Below are 27,550 nucleotides of genomic sequence, written 5' to 3' on the forward strand. Positions count from 1 at the left end.
TCTCTTTCTAACAAAACATTATAAACCCTCTTGATATGCATTGGGCCTTTCTCTTTTATCTGTCTTACCAATTCTTCTTCATGCAACATTAAACCAGTTTTTTGATCTTCTCTTCTTAATAGAATAGAATAGAATCTTTATTGGCCAAGTGTGATTGGACACACAAGGAACTTGTCTTGGTGCATACGCTCTCGGTGTACATAAAATAAAAGATACGTTCATCAAGAATTATAAGGTACAACACTTAATGATAGTCATAGGTTACAAATAAACAATCAGGAAACAAACTCCAGTGATGAAGCTCCCACAACTTCTGAAGGCAAAAGCTATTCCCCTGGTTAATTATCCTCACTGTCAGGAAATTTCTCCTTAATTCCAGGTTGCTTCTCTCCTTGGTTAGTTTCCAACCATTGTTTCTTGTCCTGCCTTCTGGTGCTTTGGAGAATAGCTTGACCCTCTCTTCTTTGTGGCAGCCCCTCAAATACTGTAATGCTGCTATCATGTCACCCCTAATTCTTCTTTTCTCTAGAGTGGCCAAACCCAAATCCTCCAACCGTTCTTCATATGTTTTAGCCTTTGATCATCTTAGTTGCTTTTAGTTGCAGCTTAGTCATTCTTTGGTGGTTCTGTGCATCTGCGCTTTGTGGATCATCTTCAGATAGCAGAAAATAATTGTAGCTGGTTCCTCCTTTGAGTCTTGGTTTGTCCACTGTCCCACCTGGCAACACGTTGTCCATCTCCTCCTCCCCAGCCTCCTTTTTGGTACAGGAGGTACTGAAGGCCTCCTAGAACTCCCACAGGGGAGGCCTTCTGAAATCTTCCCACCAGCAGCGTTTTTCTCCTCTTGTGGTTTTAGAGATTGCACCCTGCAGGTTTTCTCCAGCACAGATGCCTTCTGGCTCATCTCCAAGGGTTTATTTGACTGTTGTCTTCAGCAACTTTGCTCCTGACATGTTAAAAAGTTCAGATCTGGTTTGTATGGTTGCTCTAGGCTATTAGGTTCCTGACTTCTCAGGGAGTTTTCTGGTTATGTTCACAACTTCTGGTGGCAAGCAGTTCCACTGGTTGATTCTTCTCACTGTGAGGAAATTTCTCCCTAGTTCTAGGTTGCTTCTCTCTTTGATTAGTTTCCATCCTTTGCTTCTTGTCTTGCCTTCTGGTCCTTTGGAGAATAGACCCCCCTCTTCTTTGTGGCAGCCCCTAAATATTGGAAGAGTGCTATCATGTCTCCCCTAGTCCTCCTTTTCACTAGACTAGACACATCCAGTTTCTGGAACTGTTCTTTGTATGTTTTAGTCTCCAGTTCCCCAATCTTCTTTGTTGCTCTTCTCTGCAGGATTTCTAGGGTCTCAGCCTCTTTTTTTTTTTGTATCGTGGTGACCTAACCTAACCACCTGGTGTCTTTTTTTCTTCCCCAGGTGCTGCACCCATTTTACATCTTCCAAGCCTTCAGTGTCTGCCTGTGGTTTGCAGAGAATTACATTGAGTATGCTGTGGCCATAATCATCATGTCCCTCCTTTCCATTTCACTCACTGTGTATGATCTCAGAAAGGTGAGCCTACCTGTCCTTCCCTGTTCACCAAAAATGTCTTCTCATCAGCATTCTTAGGCATTGAGGAGGAGCTGATTGGTTCATTCCTCAATTGCTGCCCAAGAGGTTCTGTCTCATCTTCCTGGAAAGCCCTCTCCTCATGCGGCCACCCAGGATTCGCTCAGCCCTACAAGAGCTCAAATTCATGGAGCATCTGCTAGCTTGGAGCCTTGGGCTGCCCCTCAGGTGCTTCCTGGATCTGGATGAATTTTGCCAGCTGCTTCAGGAGTCTCCCAACATTTGTGGAGAATTTCTAGGTGGCCTACTAGGAACAGGAGGTGACCTGGGTTCAACAAAATTGCTCCAAAGGACAAATTGTGAGTAGACCCAGAAATTCTAAAAGTTGGAGTAGCACAAGTGATCCTGGAAGAAGACAAGAAGGAATTGTGAACTTCACCAGACCTGAAGGTTGAATGCCAGTTCCTTCTCCTTCTCCTCCTTCTGCAACGCTCTCTACATGGGGCTCCCTTTGAAGAGCACTCGGAGGCTCCAGCTGGTCCAGAATGCGGTCGCGCGGGTGGTTATGGGTGTGACTCGGCGCGCCCATGTAACACCCCTCCTGCGCGAGCTGCACTGGCTTCCGGTGGTCTTCCAAGTGCGATTCAAGGTGTTGGTCACCACCTTTGAAGCGCTCCATGGCTTAGGACCGGGATACATACGAGACCGCCTTCTGCCATCAACAACCTCCCACCGGCCAATACGCTCCCATAGAGAGGGGCTCCTCAGGGTGCCGTCGGCCAAACAATGCTGACTGGCGACACCCAGGGGGACAGCCTTCTCTGTGGGGGCACCAGCCCTTCGGAATGAGCTGCCCCTAGAGCTTCGTCTTAGCCCCGACCTGCGTACTTTTCGCTGTGCCCTAAAGACCTTCCTGTTTCAGCAAGCCGGACTGCCCTAATATGAATTTTAAGTGGGTGTATGTGTGTTTTAATTTGAGGGCCAAATTGTATATATTTGTTTTAATTGGTTTTAAATTTTATAAATTCATGTGTTTTAATGTGGCTGTACACTGCCCTGAGTCCCCTGGGAGAAGGGCAGTATAGAAATCCATTAAACTATAACTAACTATAAACTATAAACTCCTCCTCCTTCCTCCTTCTTCCTCCTCTCACCCCTTCCTTCTCCTTTCTTGCCTTTATTTTCCAGGAACTAGGGAAGATCCCTTTGGAGATGCTTCCCATACCCCATTCCTTCTGTGGGGTGTCTCTTATCTGGCCATCACCCTGGCACCCTGGCACCTCTTCCCCCTCTGATCTCTTCAGGATATTCCAGTAGACCATTGCATGTTAGCTGCTGGCACCTTCCTAGCCAGCTGGCAGAGGCCTTACCTATCTGCCCACTGGTTGGCATGTCCCCCTGTCCCTCTCTTCCCTGATCTGATTCTCCCTTTCCTCCTAACACAGCAATCTGTGAAGTTGCACCAGCTGGCGGAATCCCATAACAGTGTCCTGGTCAAGGTGTTCAGGAAACAGACAGGTAAGGCAGCCAAAGAGATCTCCGTCGTTCATTTTGTCTGTGTCTGAGCCAGGGATGAGAGAGAGCCCTGAGGATGTTACAAACTGAGTTCAAGCCACTCCAAATAGAGTTTTCCAATAGTTCTTTTATTCTTGCGTTATTTAGACAAAAGGCAAGGCTAATATGCAATTAAGCTTAACTAGTTCCTTTATATTTATACATTTTATTTGTTTATTTGTTTGTTTGTTTGTTTATTTGTCAAGAACATATTTGGTAATAAGTATAAGCATGGATTGGATACATAAAATAGATACAAATAGAAGAAACATTAGGACAGGGACGGTATCGGGTGAAATTAAAAAAATTCCCCTACTGGTTCTGTGGGTGTGGCTTGTTGGCAGGAGGTCATGTGACTGGGTGAGCGTGGCCAACTTGACATCACTCACATCAAGGGGCTCCTCACCGGCCCCTCCCCTCCCAGCTACTCCTTGTCACGAATGGCAGGAAAATGGGGAGGGGAATATTCCTGCCTACCATCCTTCCCTCAGTCTGTACTGAGATTGAGGAATGGATGACAGGCAGGAAAGCTGCTCCCCTCCCCTCCTGGGGACTACCTTAAAGGGACAGTTGTGAATGGAGGGAGAAAAGTTAGCATTCTCTCTGCTGCATTTAACATTGAATTCTGTGGCACAGAGAATGCTAACTTTTCTCCCTCCATTCAGAATGGAGCTGCTGTTCCCTTTATGGTTCCCTCCCGGCCCCCTCCCTCCTGGGGACTACCTTAAAGGGACAGGCTACAGCAGCTCCGTTCTGAATGGAGGGAGAAAAGTTAGCATTCTCTCTGCTGCATTTAACATTGAATTCTCTGGAATATCAAGGGGCTGGAAGAGGTGAGCGGCGACCGGCCGGGCGTGGATGGGACCAAGGAGGGGTAATTACTACCAGTTCAGTGAACTGCTAAAATAATCATCTGTCTAAATTAGCCTAGATGCTTATCATCAAAGTAAGAAGCAAGGAAAAAGCCATAAATCAATCCGAACCATCCTCTGCTACCACGTGTCAGGGTGGCAATTAATCCCGTTCCCCTTTTGGGGTAATTGCACTTAATTAGAGACGGACCGTGGCTTTTCCTTGAAGTATACTTTAAGACAATAAACCCGAGATACATTCTAATAAAACACATTTTATTATAAAGAAGTAAAAAACAATCTTACTAGCTATTAATTACATCTTGGCAAACTTCCCTGCCTTGCCGGCAGAAGTTCTAGCAGACGAACAAAGAAAGTTAGAAGAAGGAAAAGTGAAGAAAGAATGTGGACATGCACAGTAGCTTAGAGATAAGGTGCCTAGCATCTACCGTAAGTCTTAGAATTCAAGCACAGCTGACAAACACAAAAAAAACGCAGTGACAACGGTAGAGCCTCAGTGGCACAGTGGTTGGAGAGCAGTACTGCAGGCTACTTCTGCTGACTGCCGGCTGTCTGCAATTTGGCAGTTCGAATCTCATCAGGCTCAAGGTTGACTCAGCCTTCCGTTCTTCTGAGGTCAGTAAAATGAGGATCTAAATCGTTGGGGTCAAGAGGTTGACTCTGCTTAGAGAGCAGTGTAAAGCATTGTAAAGCGGTATATAAGTGCTATTGCTATGCCCAACTAGGCTATTAAGAAAGTATAACCAACAAGGCTACTCAAATTGCTCTAGTATCGTTGCCCAGCTAGACTTGGATTCTCACCTGTAATTTTCCTCTCAGCTTGACAACAGAAAAGGAAGGGAGGGGGTGGAATTCCTGGGGGAGTTGGGGGTTGGGCTGAGGGATCCAAGCCATCTGGCTAAGCCTGAGAAAGTTCCTACACTTCAAGGTCATGTTATGAGAACTTTTCCAACAGCACAGGCTGTTTCTCAAAACACAAAGAATGTGTTGGATTGGTGGGCAATGGATGGGGGGGGGCTAATGGGGAAAAGGGGAATTTATTTATGCTGCTTTCTGTGGGAACCTTTAGAATTGGCTTTGCTTCTTCTGTGCCCCTTTGGATCCATAGTAAAGTTACTCTCTTGGTAAAGTTATGTCCCAGGAGTTTCTTTTTCTGCATATACCAGTGGGACAGTTGACAGCTACACATTCACGCAATGCTCTCCTACACTCTCAGGTGATCAGGCTGCGTTATAGTGGGCTGGGAAGCAGACTCGGGGCATCCCCTGCTCTGACAAGAGTCGTCTCACTCTTTGGGGATCTGGGTTCCTTCCAGTCTTCTCTTTATACCCACCTTGGTTACTCTGAATTCACATGAATGGGGCACATCCAGTGGTGGGATTCAGCCAGTTCGCACCACTTCGGGAGAGCTGGTTGTTAACTTTCTGAGCAGTTTGGCAAACTGGATGTTGGAAGAAATCATAAGGGCAGAGAACTGGTTGTTAAATTACTTGAATCCCAGCACTGGGCACATCTTGCCCCAGGCACCTCAGGAAGTCCACATTCTCACTCCCTGCTCCATGACTCCGTGAAAAATGCCATCCACAGCATTCCTTGCGCACCCACTAATCTTCCTCTTGTATCCTCAGCAATAATTCACTCATACACACATTCCAGCAATGGGAGATTCCCGGTGGGTTCACGAAAAGGTACTGTAGGCTCACTATACTCATGATGTATTCTAATATACTATATATCACATTTGTCATCTATCCATAGCATATAACATAAAAATGGGGCCAGAACTTGCGAGACCTCTCAGCGGCTACAGAGCTGTGGGCGAGGGGCCTGCCTGGGAGAGGAAGCAGCTCCGGGGGCCCCCATTCTTGCCTGAGGAGCAGCACCCCCCCAAAGGCAGGAGCTAAGCTGTCCAGCTAGAAGGGGGCCACAGACGGGTAGAGCAGGCGAAGGAGGCGAAGCAGGGCCTTCCTTGGGGAGCCGGCCCCCCAGAGACCCGAAATAGAGACCCCCAGAGAAATACCTCAGAATCCCCCCTCAAAGGTTCTCTTTTCCGACAGGCACCCAGGAGGTGGAATCCCGCCATCTGGTGCCCGGAGACACCCTGATCCTGGACGAGGGCAGAAGCCTGCTGCCCTGCGATGCCCTCCTGCTCAGCGGCCAGTGCATCGTGAATGAAGGCATGCTGACTGGTAAGCGGGGTGACGGTCTCTCCCATTGCTTGGACCAAAGTCTCAGCACACAGGGATGGAGCAGCTCCTCAATTTGGTGATGGGGAGACGTCTGGCTCCGTAGGAGGCATTACACCCCCACTCCCTTCACGGCAGCAACATGCAGCGTGCTTGGTTAGAATCCAGGGGAGGGCGAGGTGGGGGTGCCGACAGGAGTCACGGAAATCTCCCAGGCCCTGCAGATGAAACCCAAGGAAGCCTGAACGCTTCTGGGAACATTTTGAATCATCTTATATTTCATGCACATAAAGCTTGCAAAATAGTGGTTGTAGCTCTGTGTGCGTAATATTGTGTGGAATTGTCAGGCCCACAAATGAAGGTTCAGTTAAAGTGATTTATTGCTAAAAGCCTCTGCAAAATTATCCAGTGGAACAGAAGTTGCCTCTAGACGTTGTGGGAGCTGGAGGCATGCCCACAAAGAGCAGCTCATCCTTCACCCGTCTGTCTGGGGAGCCATGGGGGGGGGGCAGGGCTGAGTCTCCCTTTCCTGCCTCCTCCAGGGGAAAGCCTTCCCGTCACCAAGACCAGTCTGCCCCGTGACTGTAAGAGCAGCGAGCCGTGGCATCTCAGCTCCTCCGAGGACAGCAAGAGGCACCTTCTGTTCTGTGGGACAGACGTTATCCAGGCCAGGGGGGGTGATGGAGGACCAGCAAGGGCCGTCGTGCTGCGGACCGGTGGGTGAACAGGCATCTTGTATTGTGTGAACGGTGTAAGCTGGACAGTGGAAAGTGGATCTTCCCCTCTCCCCCAAACCTGGACTCTTCTGGAAGGGGTCCCCACCCCTTCATTAAACTGCCTGATTCTGGCATCCTTGTGGTCAGGATGGGGTGGGGAGAGGACCAGTCAGTGTCTCCCTCTGGATGTCCAGATCTCCTCCAAGGGTCTTCTGAACTGGGTTTCAGTCACAGATACACAGAGGGCCCTCCGGTGGCTCAGGATGATTCAAACTCATGAGGTAGCTATGAGTCGTGTCCACCACCTCCAGAAACCACCTTCCCATTCATGCTCATCCTGATCCAGGTAGGGTGGGCAGTCTCTGTCCTTCAGTCTGGACTCTGGTGTGCTGCCTTCCTCTTCCTCCACCTTGCCTCCACCCTAGACTCTTCAGGAAGTGAGCAATAAACATGTAAGCCCAACCTGCCTTCCCTCACCTCCCAGCCTTAGGAGGCCTCTAAGGATCACTGCTCCTCTCTCTTCTTCACCATCTCAGGTTTCAACACAGCCAAGGGAGACCTGGTGAGATCCATCCTGTATCCCAAGCCGATGAACTTCCGCCTCTACAGGGATGCCATGCAGTTTCTCCTGTGTCTCGTGGTGGTGGCTGGCATCGGGATGATCTACACAATCTGTGTCTTTGTAATCAATGGGGTGAGCAGTGGGGGAAGGGCAGAGGCTGCCCAGGGGCTTCTGGGGGGGGGGCGCAAATATGGAGGCTCCTTCCTTGCTCAGTTAGCCCTGCTGGTGGCTCTACATACAAATCTATGGTTCAAGCAACAGTTCAGAATCCATAAGGGCTATAATTATCTCATAGCTTTTAGTATAGATCAGGGGACTCCAATCTTGGCAACTTTAAGGCTTGTGGACTTCAACTCCGGGAATTCCCCAGCTGGCCCCGGAATTCAAGCCCGCAAGTCTTAAAGTGGCCAAGGTTGGAGACCTCCTGGTTTAGAAGGATTAAGGCTAAGATCTATCCACCAGATTGGGTGAAGAGGACGCACTGCAGACCCCTTCCCTTAAATGTTGCCATCTAGTGGGATCTGGGAAGGGTGCCCTTTCCATAGCAGCCCCTGCCCTCTGGAGCAGTTTCCCCTTTGAGATCTGGTAGGCCCTCTTAATCTTCTGGAAAGCCATCAAAAACTGCCTCCCCCCCACCCCCAAAGTTGATACAGATGAATGGGTGTAAGGTGCCTGATTCATCTCAATTTTTTCCCATTATTTTTATTACTGATTTTACTATTGTTATTAGCTACCCAGAATTGTGTTCCACTTTCAAATTTGCCAAGAAAATTGCGGGGCTGGTTAGAGCCTTGGTACTACAGTGGTTTAAAGCACCCTGTTATTAACACAGCTGCCTGCAATTTACTGCTGGTTCGAATCTCTCCAAGGCTCAAGGTCGACTCAGCCTTCCATCCTTTCTAAGGTAGGTTAAATGAGGACCCAGTTTGTGGGGGCAATAAGCTGACTTTGTATAAATATACAAAAGTATGAAGGCTATTGCTGAATGCACTGTAAGCCGCCCTGAGTCTCCGGAGAAGGGCGGCATATAAATCAAATTAAAAAAAAAAATTTTGCCAAGAATCAACCCAAAGGAAGGAAGGAAGGAAGGAAGGAAGGAAGGAAGGAAGGAAGGAAGGAAGGAAGGAAAGAAAGAATCCATCCTGATTCTAGTATGTGAAGGATGACATTGATTGGGTCCATCAGTTTTTGGCTCCCTCAGCCAATCACCTGTGACCCTTTTAAATGACCATTCCCACAATCACATGCTATTGGCCATGCTGGCTTGGGCTGATGAGAGTGCAAAGTCCAAAACATCTGGAAGGCAGCTGGTTGCCTCCTTGGTCTTCCTGGGAAGCTGACATTTTGGAAAACCTTCTTGCCAAGGATTTTCCTGGCATGAGGATAAGAGCTGGTGGAGCACCCGCATTCGTTGGCATCTTGGCATGGCTTCCCTGCCTGTTCTTGCTGACTGCTGCCCTCCTTCCTTCCTTCCTTCCGTGTGTCCATTAGCAAGAGGCAGGAGAGGTGGTGAAGAAAGCCCTGGATGTCATCACCATCGCGGTGCCTCCAGCTCTGCCGGCTGCACTGACCACAGGGATCATCTACACCCAGAGGCGGTTGAAGAAAAAGGGGATTTTCTGCATCAGCCCCCAGAGGATCAATGTATGTGGCCAGCTGAATCTCATCTGCTTCGACAAGGTGAGCGTTTTCACTCTCGAGGGAGCCATGAACCAGGGTGAAGGTGCTGGGAGACAAATGCAGTTGATGCCAACAGTTGTCAAAGGCTCCTGAGTCAAAACTCTTCACGTCCTTGGCTTAGTGGTAGGAGGGATGGAGAACTGGCTGGGAAGGCTCTCTGTCACCCAGTGGCCCTGTCTAAGGAGGCTATGCCCGAGGGGAGGGGTCAAGCGCATCATTAGCCTTGAGTCCCTTTGTGCTCACAAGAGATCGAAGTCCAGCCCACCTTGAATTCCCTTGACTCTTCCTCATCCTGCAATTTACTTATCCATTTCTTCTCTTTTTCTTTCTTCAGTCTGTAGGCTAACCATCTTCAGGTTGGTTTATTAGCATTTTCAAAAACGTTTTGCTTTGTTCTTTTTATTTGTTGTGCCAATTTGTCTTTTCCCATAATATTTAGCTTATGTTTGATCAGCTCCATTTGGTTTCTTAAGCCTATCTTGTGTGGTTCCTTTTGTAAGTCTGTTTCAAGTCCTTTATATTCTTCTTCCAAAATCTTTTGATACTGTTTTTTTCTTACTTTTCTTTGCTATATAAGTTATGGCTAGTCCTCTAATAAACGCTTTTGCTGTATCCCACACATTCAGTAACGAGGTCTCCTCTTTTCTATTCTCTTTAAAGAAGAACCCCATTTCTCTTTCCATCATCTGTATAAATCCTCTTGTTATAGATTGATTTAAAGTCCATCTTACTTTCCTCTTTTGTCCCTTCCAACTAATTTTGATTGGATTGTGATCGGCCCACAAGTTTGTTTCTATTTCTATCTCTTGCATGTTTCCACTCAATTCTGGAGGAATTCCCTTGACTCTTATCTGCCGCCTACTTGCTTTGACCGTTAGTAGTTCAGATTCTTCTAGAAAGCTTTAGCGTGTCATAAACCTATATTTATTTGAACTGCCTGGACTCCTGATTTCGTATGCTTGACAGGAGGAGAGTAACCATTTAGGAAAGGACAAGAGGGGTGGCGTCCTTTGAGGCTGCTGCGATGGGTTCTCCACTCATTTTGCTGACCAAATTGCTCATAGGAAGAATCTGAGGTGGCAACATAGAGATATTATGGGTGATGGGTGACTTGGGTCCTGGGATGGATGATCCCACAGGTAACCTGATTCCATGCCATGAAGAGTAGTAGAGGGTAACCAGCAGCTTGAATCCATCCATCCATCCATCCATCCATCCATCCATCCATCCATCCAGGAGCACCACAATGGTGTTGCATGGCAAACTATGACACTAAACTCAAGACTGCCCAAATTGCCATATTCTGCCCCAGCTTCTGAGCAGTCTTCAAGGGCAGCCCCATGTAGAGAGCACTGCAGTAAAGTGTGATTGATGGTGAGCAGATAGACCAGGTCAGGAATGGACACAAAGGGGGCCTAAGAGCAATCTGCGCAAAGCCCCCCTTGGCCATAGCTGCCCACTGTCCCTGGGCAGGAGCCGAGAATCCAGGAGGACCCCAGATTATGCACCCGTTGTCTCTCTCTATCCCACAAAGAATTAAAGCTAAAATGAAGACCAGAGTTTTCTGCCAAGTACTAAGGAATTTCCAAAGTCTTTAAAAAAAATCTGTTAACTACTTAAATTTGACACTTTTAGGGAATTACATTTTAAGACTTTGTAAGAGCTGTTTGGAGTTTGCTAAACAGTTTACATATAAATTATGCAATAGTAAATATACAGTAATCAACAAGGGGTCCCTATAAGTCCTCAGGGTACTGATTTTGATCTGGAGTGTTTTGATCGGTGCTGTCCTCCTGGAAGTTGTTCTGTACTTCGGTTGTTCAGTTGTTCAATTGCTAAGTTGTGTGTGACTCCTCATGACCCCATGGTCCGTAGCACGCCAGTCCCCTCCCTCCTCCACTGATTCCCAGAGTTTGCCCAAACTCATCTTGATTGTGTCCATGACCCTATCTATGGATCTCCTCCTCTGCCATCTCCTTCTGCCTTCCCTCTTTCCCAAGGTCTTCTCCAAGGATCCTCTCATCTCACTTGGTGGTCAAAGTATTTGAGCTTCGGCTTTCAAAGGACAGTCTGGGTTGTTGAACTACAGTTCCCATCACACCCAACCAGTAAGACCTGCCAGCCATTGAGAGGGAGACAGACTGGGAAACTGAGTCCAGAGGAAGAGGAGAGCCATTTCTGTGGAGGAGGCAGGCTCTAGTAACCCTGCAAGACTTCCCTTCCCCCCCTTTTTCTAACCCAGGGGTAGAGTTGGGAAGGGGGGAGCTGATCTGAGTTTTTCCCCCCGACCCCCGGCCTTCACACATGCTTCTTCTGCACCTGTTGGGCTAATGGCTTCCAGGTGCCTTCCCCAAATGGAGCCTCCCTGGCTTGCAGTTATGAAGAAGGGCTTGGGCATAGTTCAGAAACTCCTCCGACTTCTCCATCAGGTCAGATCCTGAACCCCCAAGAAAGCCCAGGAGGGCGCTGGGGAGGGTTTGAAGCACCCCCTCCTTTGCCCTGCTTCCTGACCGTGCCCCCTTCTTTTGTCCTCGCCTTGACTCTGGCACACGTGGACCCACCTGCAGACGGGCACCCTCACTGAAGACGGGCTGGACCTGTGGGGCATCGTCTTGGCCGAAGGAAAGAGGTACCCAGCTCTGGATTTCTGCTCTCCGGCCATTTTTTTTTTCTAAAATTCAATTAACTGCTATATTTGAGAAGTGGAGCATACAGGGAGTCCTCGATTTATGACCACAGTTGTGGCCAGAATTGCCATTGCTAAGCGAGGCAATCGAACAATCGCATCACTTAGGGATGGAAATCCTGTCCCCCGTTGTCCATTTTATCCCCAAGGGAGTCACGTCCAATTTTAAAACCTTTTTTTGTACCGGTTGTTAAGCGAATCCAGTTTTCCCCATTGACTTTGTTTGTCAGAAGCCCCCTGGGAAGGTCCCAAGTGCTGATCACGTGACCCTGGGATGCTGCAACTGGCGTGAATGCAGGCTGCTTGCCAAACGCTGCCGTTTAGATCAGGTGACTCTGGGGATGGTGCAACAGTCCCACGGAAATGGCTTTTTTCAGTGCTATCATAACTTTGCATCGTTGGTAAACAAATGGTCATAAGTTGAGGACTGCCAGTAATCTTGCCTAGCAGAAGTTGGAACCTGGTAACTGTAAATGCCCTGATTCTGCTACCCCTGAAGTCTCTGAGGAATCCAGACTTGGGCCTGGTTAGCACTTGAATGGGTGGTGGGACTACCCCCTGCTGAGACCACAATGGCAAACAACTTCAGTGTTACGGCCCAAAACATGGACTGAGATGTGCACGACGTCAAGCCTGAATGGAGAGCATCTATCTTGCCCCTCAGAAATTCAGTTGTGTGAAACCTCATAATAATAAGACTGAATCTTCCCAGAAGGCGAATCTTGCTCCTCTTCCTCAGGAGCTGCAGGCAGGTTCCAGAACCATTTCACCTTGCTAGAACCAGGAGGGTTTTTGCTGTGTCCCATCAGATGTTCACAAGGTCTCCCTGCCTCCTGGAGGGGCTCTCAGCAGCATGACTGGCCATCCAGGGTGATCTGTTTCAGAATGATGGCAAAGCAATGGGGGGGGGGGCGCTGCACGGGTCTTGTAGAAGAATAGCAAGAGCTGAAACATAATTTCCGGGAAAACTCAGAAGCTCCAAACTCAAGGCAACTAAGCATGCCTTCAATGCTGGTTGGTTTCTTGCCTCTGTGGGACATCTAAGGTAGCTTGTGTCAAAGCGTGTGACTTATTGTCTCAACCCCAGCTTCCAGGAGGTCCATCGCTTCTCTTCTGGCCACCCAATGCCCTGGGGCCCGGCGTATGCAGCCATGGCCTGCTGCCATTCCTTGATGGTCCTGGACGGGAAGACTCAGGGGGATCCGCTGGACCTCAAGATGTTTGAGGCAACTCACTGGGTGAAGCTCCATTTTGTTCTTTTAGAATAATAATAATAATAATAATAATAATTTTATTTCTATACCGCCCTTCTCCCGAAGGACTCAGGGCGGTGTACAGCCTATTTAAAAACACAAAAAACACGACAACAATTTAAAATTTAAAATCATTAAATAATTAGGCTCCAATTAAAATCCCAGAAATTTAAAATACCCCAATTTAAAACGTTATGTTAGTAACCCTGCCTGGCGGAACAACAGGGTCTTCAGAGCGCAGCGAAACACCCGGAGGTCGGAAATCTTTCGTATTTCGGGGGGCAGTTCATTCCACAGGGCTGGAGCTCCCACAGAGAAGGCCCTCCCCCTGGGTGTCGCCAGCCGACATAACTTGGCTGATGGCACCCGGAGGAGACCCTCTCTGTGGGAGCGGACTGGTCGGTGGGAGGCTATTGGTGGCAGAAGACGGTCTCGAAGGTACCCGGGTCCTATGCCATGGAGTGCTTTAAAGGTGGTAACCAACACCTTGAATCGCACCCGGAAGACCACTGGGAGCCAGTGCAGCTCGTGCAGGAGGGGTGTCACGTGGGCGCAACGGGTTGCACCCATAACCACCCGCGCGGCCGCATTCTGGACCAGTTGGAGCCTCCGAGTGCTCTTCAAGGGGAGCCCCATGTAGAGAGCATTACAATAGTCCAACCGGGAGGTGACAAGGGCATGAGTGACCGTGCGCAAGGCGTCCCGATCCAGAAAGGGCTGCAACTGGCGAATCAGGCGAACCTGATAAAAGGCCCCCCTGGCCACGGCCGTCATGTGCTCTTCTAAGGACAGCCGTGCGTCCAGGAGGACACCCAGAATAAATCTGGGGTTGGTCCTGTCGGTGTCCCCTGATGTGGAACCTGGAGGAAGTCTGGCTGTATGAACTGAGAGGGGAGCCGGGTCTGTGGGTTACTTCCTGATGATATCCTTGGGGTGCCACCTTTCCTCAAATGCCAATTTACCCATTTCATCCCTTTGGGGCAGCCGGCAGCCCCCTGATCTCTTCCCCAAGCCCTGGCAGGCCACCAAAGATGCCGCTTGCTTCCCCATTAGTTCAAGACCAAGAGGGGGGGCACCTGGCCACTTATGTGGTCATCACTCAAATGATACAAATCCCATCGTTGCCTCATTTGCATGTCGGTGATGTCATGATATATCCCCTTTGGCTGGCTCAGGAATTCTGGGAGTTGAAGTCCATCAATCGAAAGGGGCCACAGTTGTCCACTCCTGCCCTACGGCCATCGACAGACACAAGTTTCTTTTTATCACTTTGACCTTTACCAGAAGAGTCTATTTCTTGAAGCTCTGCAGACCCGCTTTTCAACGTCATCGCATCCCCCTTTCCAATGGACGTGGGGCCCAGACCTCATGGCACAATGTAACTTTTCCTTCTGTTGAAAACAACAGGAACTTGCGGACTCCGTTGGTTGGGACGGAGAACCGGCAAATGTTCTGGTGGTCAGCCCGGGACCCGAAGCTGCGGAGGTGAGTGCCCAGTTCCTTTGGTCAGCCCTTGGCAGAGAAGGGACTCTCTCTTCTCTTCCTTTGGGCCCTTGCTTATAATTCTGTTCAAACTGGCCTCAACATGGCCTTTGGCTTATGCCCCACCCCAGGGAGGGATCAGGTGGGCCTCTGGCGGTGCTCAGGGACCAAGCCTGGGCATCCTTCGATCTGATCCTGCCCACTGCCCATGAGTTCTTGACAACAGGAAAGCTCGACCTGGCACCGGTTTCCTCTTGGCTCCTTCAAGTGAGGGAAACAGGTGCATCTGCTTGACTTGCAGCTCTCGCCTTGCTTATGGTCCAAGTGGTCGAGCGAGCGAGATTGTGGCCTTCACTTAGGTCCCTCTCCTGGTGCTCCTGGACACAGGCAGGGACCTTCTGCCAACTGGGTGGCTTTGCCCACAGACCCACTGCCACACCCGTGAGGTCTCCTTTGAGCAAGTGGAGATGGGCCCAAGCCTCTGTCCAGTTCCCACCCCTGAGTAAGGATAGTTGTTTCCCTAGTTGCTGCCAGTGGGCAGAGTGAGAAGCACAACTGGGGAGCTGGGTGTAAACAGCTGATTTGGGGCTGCCTCATATGACTTGGTGCCATCCAGTAAACCCTATGAAAGCCAGGCTCAGAGATGCCAGATTGGTTCCCTTAACCATTGACCTGTCAATGTCCCAGTGCCGTTTTGTTTTATGCAAAGAGGCCAGGAATGGCTACAGGTGCAGGGAAATGCCTGCTAGGTGGCTGTCTCACCTCTGCCTCCCACCCCCCCCCCACAGGTGCCTGTGAAGGGCCTGGCTGTCCTCCGGCAGTTTCCCTTCTCTTCAGCCCTGCAACGGATGACGGTGGTGGCCCAGGAGGTCCCTGGGGACGGCCAGGTCTTCATGAAGGGCGCCCCTGAGATGGTGGCCAGTTTCTGCCAGCCAGAGACAGGTGAGCCCTCAGCTGGCATTGCCCTGCACTGCCTTTGCCCACTGTGCCTGGCTGGGCTGGACAGCAATGGGGCCTGCAGAGGGGAGGCATAATAGCAGTCTTCCAATATTTGAGGGGCCGCCACAGAAAAGTGGGGGTCCACCTATTCTCCAAAGCACCAGAAGGCAAGACAAGGAACAATGGATGGAAACTAATCAAGGAGAGAAGCAACCTGGAACTAAGGAGGAATTTCCTGACAGAGAGAACAATTAACCAGTGGAACACCTTGCCACAAGAAGTTGTGGATGCTCCATCACTGGAAGTTTTTAAGAAGAGATTAGATAACCGTTTGTTCTGAATGGCATAGCGTTTCCTGCTTGAGCAGGGGACTGGACTAGAAGATCTCCAAGGTCCCTTCTGTCATTCTGCTTGTTATTCTGAGGCTCTGCTCCAGCCTGGCAGATGGGGAGGAGAGGGGGCTCTGAGCTCTGGAGGATGTGAGTTGGGGGTCTTTCTTGATGGGACCCCTAATTAAGTGTGAAGATCAAAGGGAGTGGTCCAGACGTTTTAGGGCCTGCTCCTTGTCTTGGCTGGGACACGGGGTCTTTCTTGCAAGGGCAATTGCACCGGGGGTGTGGGGGTGTGGGAGCTCCCTGCTTCTCCTTCCTGGGGCCTAACTCTCTCCCCTTCCCCCAGTGCCTGCCAGCTTTGCCCACGAACTCCAGGGCTGCACTTCCCAGGGCTTCCGAGTCATTGCGCTGGCACACAAACGGCTGCAGGAAGGACGGCCGGCCACCTCCCTGACCAGGTAAGGGTCTGGCGGCCCCAGCAGGCGGGCAGGAGAGAAGGCCCTGAGGTGGCCCAGGGGAGGCTGCAGACAGGGCCCCCTGCTGGCCCTCGAGGCAGCCCTGCCCTGCCCGGCTTCCCACACAGTGCTGGCGTGTAGCTCCCCCAACTTCAGCGAGAAGGATGACTGGCACAGAGGAGAGAGAGAGGGTCCCTCCTGAGCCCCCTGAGGTCAAGCAACCTCGTGTAGACTTTGCTGTACTTGGGGGTGACAGAACTGCTCCCAGCCAGGAGGCAGGCTGGGATGGGGTGGGGTCTCCCGAGCTCTCCTGGGCAGAAGGACCCTCTTGTGGCCTGCCCACCTCCCCCTTTCCTCTGTCCAGGGAGGAGCTGGAGTCCGGCCTGACCTTCCTGGGCCTGCTGGTCATGGAGAACCGCCTGAAGAGCGAGACACGTCCGGTCCTGCAGGAGCTCAGCCAGGCCCGCCTCCGGAGCGTGATGGTCACAGGTGAGTCCACCTTTTTGGCCAGGTAGCTGGAAGCAGGAGAAGCCCCTGGCTGTGCCACCCAGCACCCCCATCCTTGGCAGAATCCTGGTCTGTGAATCAGGGATGCTGGGTGGGGCCAGTGGTGAAATCAATTTTTTTTTTACTACCGGTTCTGTGGGCGTGGCTTGGTAGGCTTGGTGTGGCTTGGTGGGCGTGGCAGGGGAAGGATACTGCAAAATCCCAATTCCCTCACCACTCCTGGGGGAAGGATATTGCAAAATCTCCATTCCACCCCACTCTGGGGCCAGCCAGAGATGGTATTTGCCGGTTCTCCGAACTACTCAAAATTTCCGCTACCGGTTCTCCAGAACCTGTCAGAACCTGCTAGATTTCACCCCTGGGTGGGGCGCATTGGGAGCAGCCATCCTGGGCAAAACCAGACCCCCTAAGCAGGGATACCTCTGCCAGGATTCCCTTCCCATCTCTTCCTAGTGGGTTTCTTTCTTTACCACCACATATCCCATGCTTCCCTTCCTTCATGACTGCCTGACGACCAAGGAAGTCACATGGTGGATGTTGTAATGGCCAAGGGAAATTTTGGGGTAGCAAAACCAAAAAATAAGTCCTGGTACCGACAGAGGCATCCCCTTCTGTGCAAGGAAAGTCTGTGTCTTTGGGGGGGGGCAGGCCTCCCCATGGCACCCAAGGGGCCCCCTCCTGCCCAGCTTCGCCAGCCCAGCTGCTAAAGACAAGGCTCGGGGTTGGGCCTTGGACTCCGGCATGGGACTCCCCAGGCTCCAGGCTCAGTTGGCGATGCCCCTTCTTGACTTCCCAGGTGACAACCTTCAGACTGCGATCACCGTGGCCAGAAATGCGGGCATGATCCCCCAGGGCAGCCGGGTGATTCTGGTGGAAGCCCGTGCCCAGCCAGGCCAGCCCTCGGCCTCCGTCAGCTGGGAAGAGCTGGAGGAGCTCAGCCAGGAAGGTGGGGGCAGACCAGAGGTGAGTGGACTGGCGGAGGGGAGGCAGAGGGCCAGGGGCTGCTGGGCAAAACCCTCAGTGGCTGCCTTTGTGCCCTCCAGACCCCTTTGGGGCCTCAAACCACAGGGCCCAAAGCAAATAATCAAGGCTCACTGCAGGGTGTATTAGACAGAAGTGCTGGAGAGAGGGAGACACCCCCCCCCCACACACACACAAAGAGATGCCCTCAGATTTACACATTTCAGAAAGGAGGGGAAATGATGGGTGGATACACGCTCATCAGTAAAATCTTCCCGCCCTTCTCCAGAAAACAAAGGACTACAGCTGAGATTCAGGGCTTGCAAGGACAAAACCTTTCATGGGCCCCACTGGGAGCTGCAAGGCCGCATTTGTTTACGGAACAGTTCCATTTCCCCCACACTGCCCCCCTTTCTCCTTTGCAGGGGGTCATTGTGGAGCCGGGGGGAGACCCTCCGCCCGCCTGGGACCGTGGCTTCCACTTCTGCCTGAGCGGGGGCTCCTACGAGGTCTTCAGCCAGCACTTTGGGCACCTCCTTCCGCAGGTGAGCGCAGAGAGCCCAGCCCAGCCCGGAGGGGAAGGTGCTGGGCCAGCCAGCCTGCTCTGGGCTCCCTTCTCCCCCCTGTGGGTCTGATGCCCCCTGTGAAGCCCCGGCTCTCTCCTGCAGCTGCTGCTGAACGGGACGGTCTTCGCCAGGATGTCTCCTGCTCAGAAGGCCCACCTGGTGCAACAGTTCCAGCAGCTTGAGTGAGTGAGGGGCCCTGGGGACCCCTGCAAGGGAATCGGGCTGGGCTGGGCTGGGCTGCCCGGGACTCACGGAGGGGCCCGGGCTCTGTCTTCTCTCTTCCAGCTATTATGTGGGCATGTGCGGAGACGGGGCCAATGACTGTGGGGTGAGTCTTCTGGGCAGGGGGGCAGGAGTCTCCCTGGCCAACAGGCAGGGGCAGAGCAGAATCAGTGAAAGAGGCATGCTTTGGGGATCACTGTGCCCACGGGACGGGCTCTTCCCTGCCATGCCCAGGATGGGGGCCAAGGCAAGGATGCTGGGCATCTTCAGCAGGCATTGAGGGGCTGCTTAGAAGGTGCTGCTGGGCCTCTTCACAGCCACAGGAGAGGCTGCTGGGTGAGGCTGGCGCTGAATTCTCTCGGGAATCTGGCCGAGTGGCTTGGCTGACCCAGCCCGGTGCCTCTGCCCCTCTTTGGAAAAGCTCTCCAGTCCAGGCCAGCTTTCCTTTAATGGGGGCCCCTGTGCCCCCTTCCCATTCCCCATCTCCCCTCTCTCACCGTTACCCCCTCCCCTGTGCCCCCTTTCCCCCCCCTCCCCTCCCCTCCCCCACTTCCTGATAGATCACAGGAGTGACCTTTCTGGTTAATTCACCTGAGGGTCCCTGAGCAGCACCAGGCCAGGGACCGCCTCTTGAATCCTCCCGGCGGAGGGCACACAGGCGGGTGGGCAGATGACCAGGCCTGGCTCTGAGTCCGGCTTCTTCCCTTGCAGGCCCTGAAGGAAGCCCACGCGGGGATCTCCCTCTCCGAGCAGGATGCCTCGGTGGCTTCCCCCTTCACCTCCAAGGTGCCCACCATAGAGTGTGTGCCGGAGCTGATCAGGTGGGCAGAGAAGAGATGGGGCGGGAATGCCAAGGGAGGCCCTGGGTGGAGGGTCTGCATCATGTGGTGCCCACCGTTACACCGGCTGCACCCCAAGCCTCAAGGAGAGGGGCTTTGGGGTCACTAAATGGAGAGGGGCAGGTTTTGCAAAGAGGCAAACCCTCATTATTGGGAGGGGGCTCCTTGGGCGCAGCTGGGCTGCCTGGGAACACCCCTCCCTGATTCAGAGGAGGACTGAGTCCCCTTCATCCAACGCAGGCTGGCCTTCCTCTCAGGGGGCAGTCAAAAGTGGAGGCTTTACTTGCTGCAGGTGGGAAAGGAGCCTCCAGCCAGGCGCCTCCAGAGCAGCCCTGAGCAGAGCAGAGCAGAGCAGAGGGTCTCTCCAGAGGAGGAGAAGCCTGTGGCAGGAAGGGCCACCTTTGCTCTTCCAGTGGGGAGTCAAGACCCTCCCCGGGCCCTGCTGGGCTTGGTGGTCTTTGGAGGAGCAGGAAAACCTCCCCGAAGCTCCCTGTTTCTACCTTCCTTTTCCTTGCAGAAATTCCACCCATCTCCATCTGCCCTCACCAGCCTGGTTTCTTGAGCATGCCCAGAAGGACTCTCTCTCCCCCCCCCCGTTCCTCTCTAACCCTCCTGTTTCCCCCGCAGGCACGGCCGGGCCGCCCTGGTCACCTCCTTCTGCATGTTCAAGTACATGGCCGTCTTCAGCCTGGCCAGCTACATTGGCGTCCTCCTGCTCTACTGGGTAGGGTGGCCTTTTTCTCTGCTGGGACCAGAGTGGGGAGGGGGCGCTGCAGGAGTCGGTCCCACCAGGAACCAGGGCTCTTCCGGCCAAGGGCCAGCCTTGGGAGAATGGCCAGACCTGGGTCAGAGGGCTCTTCCTCCTTCATTTCAAACAGCGCCCACCAGTCCGGGCCTCTCTCTTTGCATCTGGGAGGGGGCCCTCCATCTCAACAGCCATGGGGGGAGGGGAGGGGGTCTTAAGGGGCTGGCAGTTCAGAACAGTCTCAGCAAGGGAAGGTCTCTGGAGAGCCTCAGGGTCCTGACCCAGGTAGCTCCTGCAGTGAGCTGGCTGGCGTTCTCCTGTTGGGAGGGGTGGGGAAGCCGAAGCCCACGCCCCTTTCCCTCTCCTCCAGTTAGAAGGGCTGGGGCTGGGGAGGAGAGACCCCCCTCTGGGCGTCCAGAGGCCTAAGACCTGCCATCGTGCTTCTCGCTTCTAGCAACTCAACTCCTTTGGGAATTACCAGTTCCTCTTCCAAGATCTGGCCATCACCACCGTCATTGGGATGACAAGTAAGCTGCCCCCAAGAACCCCAGGAGGAGAGGCTGGAAAGGGGCCTTCCAGGGAGACCAAGGAAGGAGCCCCCCCTTTTACTGATCGGGGGATGGCCGGAAGGGCTGGTTCTGCATGGACGGCCACCTCCGGTCTGCCAAGCAAACGAAACGGACGAACGGCTCAAGAGAGGCCCCACCCTTACTGGGCACAGTTGGCTCGGTTCAGGATGGGGGAGCCTCATTCAGGGGCAGACCCTGCAGCCCTGCTCCCTCCCGACCGCCAGAGTGCTCGTGTGCCAAGAGGAAAGCTGGCACCCTTCACCTCCTAGGAGAAATGCCGGCCTCCCTGCCAAGAGGGAACTGGCAGGCATAAAATGCCAGGGTTGCTTCAGGCTCCGTCTCCACACCTGCCGTGCCAACTGCCTTCCCAAAGCCCTGGGTTGGGCTTGGCCTCCCTGGAGCTGCTCTGGCCCAGGGAGACCCACCCCCGGTGCCCTCTCTTGCAGTGAGCCTGAACGGGCCCCACCCCGGCCTGGCGCCCTATCGGCCCCCCACGCAGCTGATCGCCCCCCCGCTGCTGCTCTCCGTGGTGCTGAACCTGCTCTTCAGCCTGGCGGTGCAGCTGTGCGGCTTCCTTCTGGTGCAGCAGCAGCTCTGGTACTCCCCCAGTGACATCCACAGGTAGGCAGCCCCCCCCCAGTCCCACAGCGTGGAGACCCCCTCCTCCCCCCCAGAGAGCGAGGGGAGCCCAGGAGAGCTGGGGCGCAGACCTGGCTGCATTGGCTAAGATGGCTGCCCCTTTGGAAGCACAGGGAATCCCGTGCTTCAAATTTATTTCAATTTATATTCCCCACCCCCATCCCCGTCTCACTCTCTGAGACTCTGGGCAGCTTTTCAAGGCATAAAAGCATAAATGTGGCAGCATTAAAGTTAAGGACAAAGGTGAAACACTAAGAATACGGAGAGACCGTGCAGGGGTGGGCTTTTGTTAATAGATTGGACTAGGATGATGTGATGTCTCCTGCCTTGAGCAGAGGATTGGACTAGAAGGCCTCTGAGGTCCCTCCCAGCCCTAGGATTCTACCTTCTAATATAAACGTAATAAATAAACACCCAATAAACACTTGAGGTCTCCCCTCCCCCGTTTCCTTCCAGGGCCTGCTCCCCCGAGAACGTCACTCCCGGCCACGGCCACAGCCACGGCCACAGCCACGGCCACGGCCCCCGAGCTCCCCTGTCCAGGGACGGCTTCCAGAGCTACGAGAACACCAGCGTGTGGCTCCTCTGCACCCTCTACTGCCTGACGGTGGCCCTGGTCTTCTCCAAGGGGAGGCCCTTCCGGGAGCCCCTCTACAAAAACTGTAAGAGGGCCAAGCAGGGGCCCAGAGGGAGGGGGGGTCTCCCTGGGGGCTGAGTGACCACAAGTCCCCACTGGGCATTAGCTGGGCTTTGGTTGCCCATCTGCAGCTCCCGAGGAAGGGAAGGCACGAGGTGACCCCGAGGGCCACCTTTGGGCTGGGCTGTACGTTGATTTTGGCCTGAAGGGATTTGGAGCTGCTGAGTCTTGGGTTCCTGAGATGTGCTCTCCAGAGGGTTAGGGTCAACAGCCAGAGGCCGAGGAGGCCGGGGGTTTCCTTCAGGCCACAAGGCCCCTCCCTGCCTGGAGCCTCCATGCCAGAAATCCCCCAAGAGAAGTCTGGGTAGAGAGTCCCAAAGGTGCTTTTCCAAAAGGCAACTGGACTTCCTCATCTAAGAAGCTTCTTCAGATCTTCAGTTCTTCAAAGAAAAAAACCAGGAAAGCCCAGTTGTGGCCCGGGGCAGCTCAGCTGGTGGAAGGGAGCTCCTTCTGCATGACAAGCCCAGAGTCACACACTCACACCCCAAATCCAAGGTCCCAAAGGCAGCAGGGGGCCTTTGAGAGAGGTTGCGCTTGGCTCTCTCTGGAGGGGGGGGGGAGAAATGAGCTCCCCTGAGCCTCTTGGACCCTCTCCCATCTGCACACACACTCACACACCCCATATCCACATCACGGGTCCTTGGGCTAGCTCCCACAAGGGCATCCTTCACTGTCTGTGACGGAGGGAGGGAAGGCCCGAGGGGCTCTCGGAGGGCAGGTGGGGGCGGGGGGGGGGGGCTGGGAGCTTACGGGTTCCGTCTCTTTGCCCTTCTCCTGCTGGCACTTGGCCCCTCCTTTAGCCTCTTCCTGGCCTGCCTCTCTCCCCCCCCCATGACTCTTTTGCCCCTCCAGACATCTTCGTTGCTGTCCTGATGGTGCAGCTGGCCACCTGCCTCTTCTTCCTCTTTGCCAACATAGACGGACTCTACGCCCAGATGGATGTAAGCAGGGCTGACGGGTGGGGAGTGGGGGGGAGGCCTGGCCACAGGGGTCTGGAAGGCCCCCATCCCAGAGACCCACTTCTCAGCCTGGCCGAGGTGGGGCCGGCCTTCCGCTGAACCTCAGGGCAGAACCTCCGTTGGGCTCCAGCGCAAGGCAGAAGGTTCAGCCCATGGCCTGGAAGGGGTGCCGAGGTGTGTGTGTGTAATCCTCCGGTGCTCCCTCCAGACGGAGCTGCAGAGTTGATGTGGAGGCTCAGAGCAGCAGGCAGGCAGTTCGGTAGCTCAGCTTTCATCAGCAATGGAAAAAAGTGTATGTGTGTGTGTGTGTGTGTGTGCCTGTTGTCTGTTGTCTCCCAGGCTTGGCCCCTGGCCTGCAGCCAAGCTTGCCCTCCTGTGTTGGGTCTGTCCATGTTTACACTCCAAGGACCAGGAATTTGACCTGTGGCCAAGCGAGTGCAAATCCCACCCACAGACACCCCTGGGCATCTGAAGCAGGCTTGCACTCCTGGATCCAAGGCTCTGCTGGCAGTGCATGATGGGGGTTAGTCCAGCCTATTGGGGAGGGGGGCGGGGGGGGCTTCAGGTTGGGAGAGACGGACCCCAAGAAGGCTGGGCTGCCCCATTGCAGGGGTGGAGGGAGTGAGCGGAGCCCCGGTCAGCCGCTTCCCAGGGGAGGCAGAGCGTCTTTAGCCAGGCCTGAGGGGTGGGGGGTGGGGTGGTGGGGAGCAAGATGCAGGACCCCCCCGACCCACTGCCATCTCTCCCACCCACAGCTGGTGTGCACCCCCACCCTCTGGAGGGTCTGGCTCCTTGGGCTGCTGCTGGTCGCCTTCATCGCCTCCCTTGCTGTGGAGGTGAGTGGGGTCCTGCCCTGCCCCCCCCCGGCCGAAAACTGCCCCCTCTCAGGATGACTGGCAACCATTCATTTGGTTCCCATTCAGAGTCACAATGGCCCTGAAAACAGGGACTGAGGACAGACTTCGGCCAGTGCGGCCTCCCCGGGGTCCCATGATCCAGGTTCGGGGGCTTGGCAACTGGCATGGACTTATGACGGTTGCAGAGTCACGTGATCCCCTTTTTGTGAACTTCTGACAAGCAAAATCAATGGGGAAGCCAGATTCATTTAACAACCGTGGCAAGAAAGGTTGTAAAATGGGGCGTGTCTCAGTTAACAACTGCTTTGCTTATCAGTGGAGACGTTGGGCTCATAAGTGGAGGACTAACCGTCCTGCAGTTCCTCTCCTGAGGTGCCCCCAGCCACCCCGTTCCACAGGCCTGGCAACCCATCAGGGGCAGCCTTGGCTTCTGGCATCCTGCACTGTCTCCAGGGCTGCCCCTCGGGAGGGCTGGGGAGGCTTTGTCCTCTGCTGTGGCCCTCTGACTCCTGCTCTGCCCCCTCTCTTCCTCCCCCCTCCCCCCGCAGGAATGGCTGATAGAGAACAGGGCGCTCTGGCAGTGGCTGAAGAGGGCCGTGGGGTACCAGTCCAGCAGCCGCTACAAGCAGCTCCAGCGCGCCCTCCAGCGGGACCCGGCGTGGCCCCCCAGCAACAGGACCGACTTCTCAGGATCCACGGCCGTCCCACTCGAAGGGCCGGGCCCCGCCTACACCAACCCGGCCTTCGTCAGCCACGAGCAGTCCTTCCAACATTGCTGAGGCCGGGTCTCTGCTGGTGGCACGGAGGGGCCGGCCTCAGGGCCCAACCTTAAGTGGCCCTTTCGCACCTGCCCTGTGGCTCTTGGAGGGCAGCTGGGAGATGCCTACTATGAGGGTCAGCAGTGGGGAGGCAGGAGGGTGGAAGGAAGCCCCAGTGGGAGAGCTTGGGGGGCAGTGAGTCCACCTGCCCTGTCGGAGGGATGGTGCCAAAGGACAGGAGATGAGATGTAGGGAGGGTCCCCTAGGGGCCTTCCCTGTTAAGGCGCAAGGATGCCCCACCTCCTGAACGGGGGTGGGCTTGCTCCAGGAGCTTCCGCTGGGCAGCCCTGGGCCAAAGGAGCTCGGTTTCTCCACGGTGCTAGAAGGGGTCACAGATGCTCCAGGTCCCACCCAGGCCCTGCTGCCCTCCGGGTGCCTGAGGCTGCCAAAGGGTCAGGTGTGAACGCAGCTCCTCCATCAGCCCCTCCCTCCTTGGATCTACTCCCACCTTCCTACTTCCTCCCCCATCCAGGATCCTAAGCCTTTGCCTCCTTCTCATCGTTCACCAGCAAGGGTCTCTCCTGCCAGGAAGGGCCCCCTTCCCCCTGTTGGGGTGTCTCAGGAACCTCCAGCGGTCTCTCTGGGACCCCCAGTTCTCAGGCTGCAGTTAGGGATGGCCGCTTCTGTGCCCAGCAGGGGTCAGTCTTTACCTGTGCCCTGGGGACCTCTGGTGGTTCCCTTGGGCATTGCAGGGGCAGGGGCTGAAATCTGGAGATTGCTGCTACTATTTTATTGAAACTGATTTTTGTTAAACATTGGGGTCAAGTGGGGGCCTGCATTGATGATGATGATGATGATTATGACGACGACATAGTGTTCTGCTTAAAGGAGCAGTTCAGGGGCTGCCATCCTGGCCTTTTGGCAGAAATTCATCTTCCGTTAACATTTTCTGTTCCGAGAACATCAGAGGAAAAGGCCCGGCTTTAATTAAATGCAGCTGACACCCTTGCAGTCCGTGCATATTTTCCCCGTGATCCTATGGAAAGTTGCAGCCTCTTTGGGGCCCTGGGGGAAGGTTGGGGGGAAGCCAGCCCTGGGTGGGGGCTTGGGGCTCTTTCCTCCAGGAGCATCTCGGCTGCACCAACTGGCAACTCTGTGTGTGTGTGTGTGTGTGTGTGTGTGTGTGTGTGTCCCAACCCTGAGCTGAGCAGCTGGCAAAGGCCTGAGCCTTCCCTCCCCACCCCACCCCAAATCCTGTGACTTGAAGGGGGAGCTTTTTGGGGTAGCAACTCCATTGAAGCCTCCCTGTAAATTGTGGCTGAGTTAAAAAGCCACGTTCCATGTTGCACAGCCTGGTCTTTGCTGGATGCCCGCCTGCAATATTGGCAGACGAATGGCTCAGCCAGGGCTGGACATTGTGGCCCTCAGCCCGTGTCCCTGGGCGCCTTTGAAAAGGCCAGTCCCCCGAAAGTTCACAGACTTTGGAATGATTGATGTATGTATTTATCACAGGCTTTTGCAGATACAGGTAGTACTCAACTTACGGCCACAATTGGCTCCAAAATTTCTGTTGCTAAGTGAAACATTTAAGTGAGTTTTGCCCCATTTTGTGACCTTTCTTGCCACAGTTGCTAAGTGAATCATTGTAGTTGGTAACTTAGTAACACGGTCCTTAAGTGAATCTGATTTCCCCATTGACTTGGCTTATCAGACGGTCGCAAAAGGGGATCCACGAATCAGTTGCCAAGCATTGAATTCTGAACATGTGACCATTGGGGAGGCTGCAATGGTTGTAAGTGTGAAAAACGGTCATAAGTCACTTTTTTCAGTGCGGTTGTAACTTTGAATGGTCACTAAATGAACTGTTATAAGTCGAGGACTGCCTGTACTATGAAACAAAACACAAAACCCCACAATAATAAACCAAGCTACTAAAGTCTGCAAAGAAACCGGTGGGCAAGTCTTAGCAACCAGCAACCAGCACAACATTTCATACGTCATCCGGGGAAAATGAATAGAATAGAATGGAATGGAATGGAATTTAGAAAATGAATAGAATAGAATAAATATTGGAATATAGAATAGAATAGGATTAGGATTAGGATTTGACCTTGGAGGTCTCCTAGTCCTGCCCCCTGGTCAAGCAGGAGATCCTATACCTGTGATGGCAAACCTGTGGCACACGTGCTGGAAGTGGCACGCAGAGCCATCTCTCCAAGCACGCCAGCCGTCATCTGTTGCTCTTCCTGGTTCCAGCGTGCACAAGTGTGCTGGCCAGTTGGTCTTTGCGTGTGCATGTGCACCAGGAACCAGAAGACCAGGTGACTGGCATGCATGCGAACGCTGAAACCAGAAGCTCAGTTTCTCAGCATGTGTGTCCATGCCAGGGAACTGCTCTTCTGGATTCCAGTGCTCCTCCGTGCGCATGTGCACGCTCCCATTTCAGCACGAAAAGGTTCGCCAACACTGTCCTATATCATTTAGACAAGTGACTGTCCAGTCTCTTCTTGAAAACCACCAGTGATGGAGCGGCCACAACTTCATGGGGCAAGCAGTTCCACCGGTTAATTGCCCTCACAGTTAGGAAGTTTCTCCTGAATTCCAGGTTGCTTCCCTCCTTGATTAGTTTCCCTCCGTTGCTTCTTGCCCTGCCTTCTTTGTTGCTTTGGAGAATAATGTGACCCACACCCCCTCTCTCTATGTACATACTTGTCACAGTTAGCGAGAGAGGAGTTAACCTGAAAGGGCCACCAAGGGCAGGATAGAACAACCAGACCCTACGCAACCGCACTAACCAGATTTTTAAAAAGCGGGGCAGAGAAATAAAAGTGGTTGGGTTATTTATTCATTCATTTATCAAACTCATCTCTTGTATGCCACAATTGGGCAGCTTACAGAGAATTCAAAATGACAATTAAACCATCCTTGGTAGCTTTTAAAAATACCCCCACAGGTCACCAATAAC

At 53.4% G+C, this 27,550-nt stretch overlaps 1 protein-coding gene across 1 annotated transcript in view; it reads left to right on the forward strand.

Moving 5' to 3' along the window:
• Positions 1 to 27,550, forward strand: part of LOC117669832 (uncharacterized) — an 82,089-nt gene that overhangs the window by 9,561 nt on the left and 44,978 nt on the right. The window contains exons 7-29 of the mRNA XM_087871986.1: positions 1,419 to 1,553; positions 2,996 to 3,068; positions 6,034 to 6,165; positions 6,705 to 6,878; positions 7,415 to 7,572; positions 8,932 to 9,120; positions 11,688 to 11,749; positions 12,894 to 13,044; positions 14,467 to 14,544; positions 15,330 to 15,483; positions 16,159 to 16,270; positions 16,632 to 16,756; positions 17,571 to 17,737; positions 18,160 to 18,279; positions 18,403 to 18,482; positions 18,586 to 18,628; positions 19,234 to 19,343; positions 19,989 to 20,085; positions 20,561 to 20,633; positions 21,122 to 21,296; positions 21,771 to 21,976; positions 22,864 to 22,952; positions 23,726 to 23,806. Coding sequence (XP_087728112.1) covers positions 1,419 to 1,553; positions 2,996 to 3,068; positions 6,034 to 6,165; positions 6,705 to 6,878; positions 7,415 to 7,572; positions 8,932 to 9,120; positions 11,688 to 11,749; positions 12,894 to 13,044; positions 14,467 to 14,544; positions 15,330 to 15,483; positions 16,159 to 16,270; positions 16,632 to 16,756; positions 17,571 to 17,737; positions 18,160 to 18,279; positions 18,403 to 18,482; positions 18,586 to 18,628; positions 19,234 to 19,343; positions 19,989 to 20,085; positions 20,561 to 20,633; positions 21,122 to 21,296; positions 21,771 to 21,976; positions 22,864 to 22,952; positions 23,726 to 23,806 — 2,784 coding nt within the window. The remainder of the gene's footprint in view (positions 1 to 1,418; positions 1,554 to 2,995; positions 3,069 to 6,033; positions 6,166 to 6,704; positions 6,879 to 7,414; positions 7,573 to 8,931; positions 9,121 to 11,687; positions 11,750 to 12,893; positions 13,045 to 14,466; positions 14,545 to 15,329; positions 15,484 to 16,158; positions 16,271 to 16,631; positions 16,757 to 17,570; positions 17,738 to 18,159; positions 18,280 to 18,402; positions 18,483 to 18,585; positions 18,629 to 19,233; positions 19,344 to 19,988; positions 20,086 to 20,560; positions 20,634 to 21,121; positions 21,297 to 21,770; positions 21,977 to 22,863; positions 22,953 to 23,725; positions 23,807 to 27,550) is intronic.

The sequence above is a fragment of the Pantherophis guttatus genome, chromosome 6 (genome assembly GCF_059756535.1).
Source record: "Pantherophis guttatus breed Tessera chromosome 6, ASM5975653v1, whole genome shotgun sequence".
In the NCBI taxonomy this organism is placed as follows: Eukaryota; Metazoa; Chordata; class Lepidosauria; order Squamata; family Colubridae; genus Pantherophis; species Pantherophis guttatus.